The sequence below is a fragment of the Fulmarus glacialis genome, unplaced genomic scaffold (assembly GCF_000690835.1).
Source record: "Fulmarus glacialis isolate BGI_N327 unplaced genomic scaffold, ASM69083v1 scaffold39817, whole genome shotgun sequence".
NCBI lineage: Eukaryota > Metazoa > Chordata > Aves > Procellariiformes > Procellariidae > Fulmarus > Fulmarus glacialis.
In genome coordinates, this window is record NW_009225814.1 from 43,880 (window position 1) to 46,473 (window position 2,594).

The 2,594-nt window shown below is 41.0% G+C and overlaps 1 protein-coding gene across 1 annotated transcript in view; it reads right to left on the bottom strand.

The window, feature by feature from the left end:
* Positions 1 to 1,427, bottom strand: part of CASR (calcium-sensing receptor) — a 41,293-nt gene extending 39,866 nt beyond the window's left edge. Inside the window, exon 1 of the mRNA XM_009582603.1 lies at positions 991 to 1,427. Within this exon, the coding sequence (XP_009580898.1) occupies positions 991 to 1,175 (185 nt within the window). The 5' untranslated portion in view covers positions 1,176 to 1,427. The remainder of the gene's footprint in view (positions 1 to 990) is intronic.
* Between the last annotated feature and the right edge of the window lie 1,167 nt (positions 1,428 to 2,594).

Below are 2,594 nucleotides of genomic sequence, written 5' to 3' on the forward strand. Positions count from 1 at the left end.
TTCTGCAAGACATTCTTTATCACCATCTGCAACAAAACTGTACTAGATCCCCAGTCTAGGATGAGAGGGCCAAATAATTCCAGACATACAATTTTTCACATATGATTACAGAATAGGTCCTATAACACTGAAGTGTTTTCCCATGCATGGTCATGACAAAATTCCACACCAATTTCTTATGTTTTGTTTATATGTCATTTCAGTTGCAATCAGTTTCTGTCAAACTTTATGTGTATTATGTGCAGGGTTGTAAGGTTAAAAATTCCTCATGTTTCATCATAAAAATGGCTACACTTTAATAATAAGATACTTTGTTTTCATGTGCATTTCTCCCTCCAGGGTTAACTGCCTAAGATTTAAAACAAAACCTATACGCACTGTTTACACAGAAGAAAAGGACTTCGGGTGAGGAAAGCCTGAGTAAGGAATTCAAGTTTGGGACTTTGTAAAGGTCCTGAAGAGACATCTATGTGTTCAGCGGGACTTTTCAAAAGCAGTGACCTATCTCACTTTCACCTACTCACTGTTTAGGCAACTAAAGAGTTTGTAAAGTCTTAGGAGATGAGAGGCAGAACTGGATAAAAAACCCCCAAATTTGATTTCTAAGCTATTTTGCTATGCGTGACTGTAATCAAACGAACTTAAGGGCACTATGGGTTATTTTCCCTTCTTCTGCTAAGAAAGCCAATTTTCAGATACTATTCAAATGTCCACTGTGAATGGCCAGATAGATTCATGTTTTGGCAGCTTTGGGTAATATAAGGATTGCCCTCTCTCACTGTCCAAATATTATTTATGATACCATTTAACATATGCACTTCCTGTCTTTACATGCCTGTTTTATTCTATTATTTACACCATACTTTCCCATTGCCTCTACAAGCATCAGCTTACAGACTGTATTTACACAGCGTATAGCATGTCACCTGTAGCCAAGAAAGGGCAAGACTCCCCCACCAGAACTTTTTATTTTTTCGTTTCGTGGCTTACCTTATACACTCCACTGATTCTGGTCTTGATTTTAGATCCTGGTCTTTAGCAGCCACTCCAAAATGAATGGGGAACAATCCTCCGAGAATAATGTCTCCCTTCTTCTGTGCCCGTTGGTTTGGCCCATAGGCAGCTGTGTCCCAGGTAAACAGCAAAAGAATCAAGCAGCAGCTATATAAAGTCATTGTTCCTCTTTTCACCAGGGGGTTATAGGATGCAAAACTGGAAGAGGTGATGTAAGAAAGAAGGCGGCGTAATGTCTAAGCTTTTCCTTTCCTTAACACAGCACAGAGAGGATTTGGGACACATGTCTGCAGGGAGATAAGCAACAGGGTGGGAGCCACAGTGATGGTGTTACTCCCTCTGTCTTCTCCATTGCAAAACAACAATTCAGCAATCCTTCTTTCTTCATAACCAAAGCATTATGGAGAGCCCATCTCTGAGAACTGCAAAAGAAAGACATGAAAAGTGATCCCAGCAACACACCAGGACCCCACGCTGCCACGGCAGTTCTGCATTGTCCCATCAACTTCTTAGTATGTCTCCGTGGCCACCCCCACTCAACAACCTGTGCAGGACACATACCAACTTCAACAGAGTAAGTCAGACACCCCAGTGATGCCAGCCACACATCCTCAAACAAGTGTCATGGATTCTCTCGGATGCCTAATTCTCTTATCACACGTGTGAGGTGGGTGTCCTCCCACCATCTTCCTATAGTGCTGCATGACTCTGGTCACAGGAGACCCTGTAAAACTTGTGATGAGACCTCCATGAACAGAGCACACTGTGAGAGACTTGCATGGGCAAGTGGGGAATAAGGAAGCATCGAATGCAGTAAGAATCAAACCTTGTCTTAAGGAAAGAATTATGACAATCTTTTGGTGTCGGTCCATCCCCTCCTTTCCATTGACCATTCTTAACTCTCTGGTTTGAACTTATCCTTGCTAAAAATGAAACAAGGTCACAAGAAAGACTTCTTTCACATTCAAAGTGAAGATGACTTCCAGGGAAGCATTTGAAATCAAGATACTTCTCCATAATGAATCATGAAGGTTTCAAAGGTTCAGTGATCATGTCATTGCAAGCTTAGCTGTCGAGCTTTGAAGCCTGAATCCTGGGGATGAGAAATATTGCAGCTTCTCTCAATGTGCTCAATACATTTTCCCAGCAGCACATCTACAGACCTGCCAAATGAAGAACTAACTTAATTATGGCATATGAAAATGGCTATGGCTATGGGGGAGGAGGTAGCACAAAAAAAATCATAATAAACGGCTCTTCAGCCTATTTGAAATAGATCTAGAAGCTAGCAGTAAAAATCTAAAGTTAGTCAAATTCAGAATAGAAGCTAGGCATATGTTGCTAATCCTAAGGACAGTTAATTTCTGAAGTAAGTCATCAAGAGAACCTTTTTATGAGGATGACGTATTATGCACTAAATGTACCTAGACAGATTTGACCTCTACCTAGGTCAAAAAAGGAGCTACTGCAGGGAAACACTGGGGTTCTTCTAGTAGCCAGCCCTAATGATTATGTATGCTGTACGACCACCAAGCATTTGGAAATATTTCACACATTTTTGTTAAAATGAAGGTCCAGAT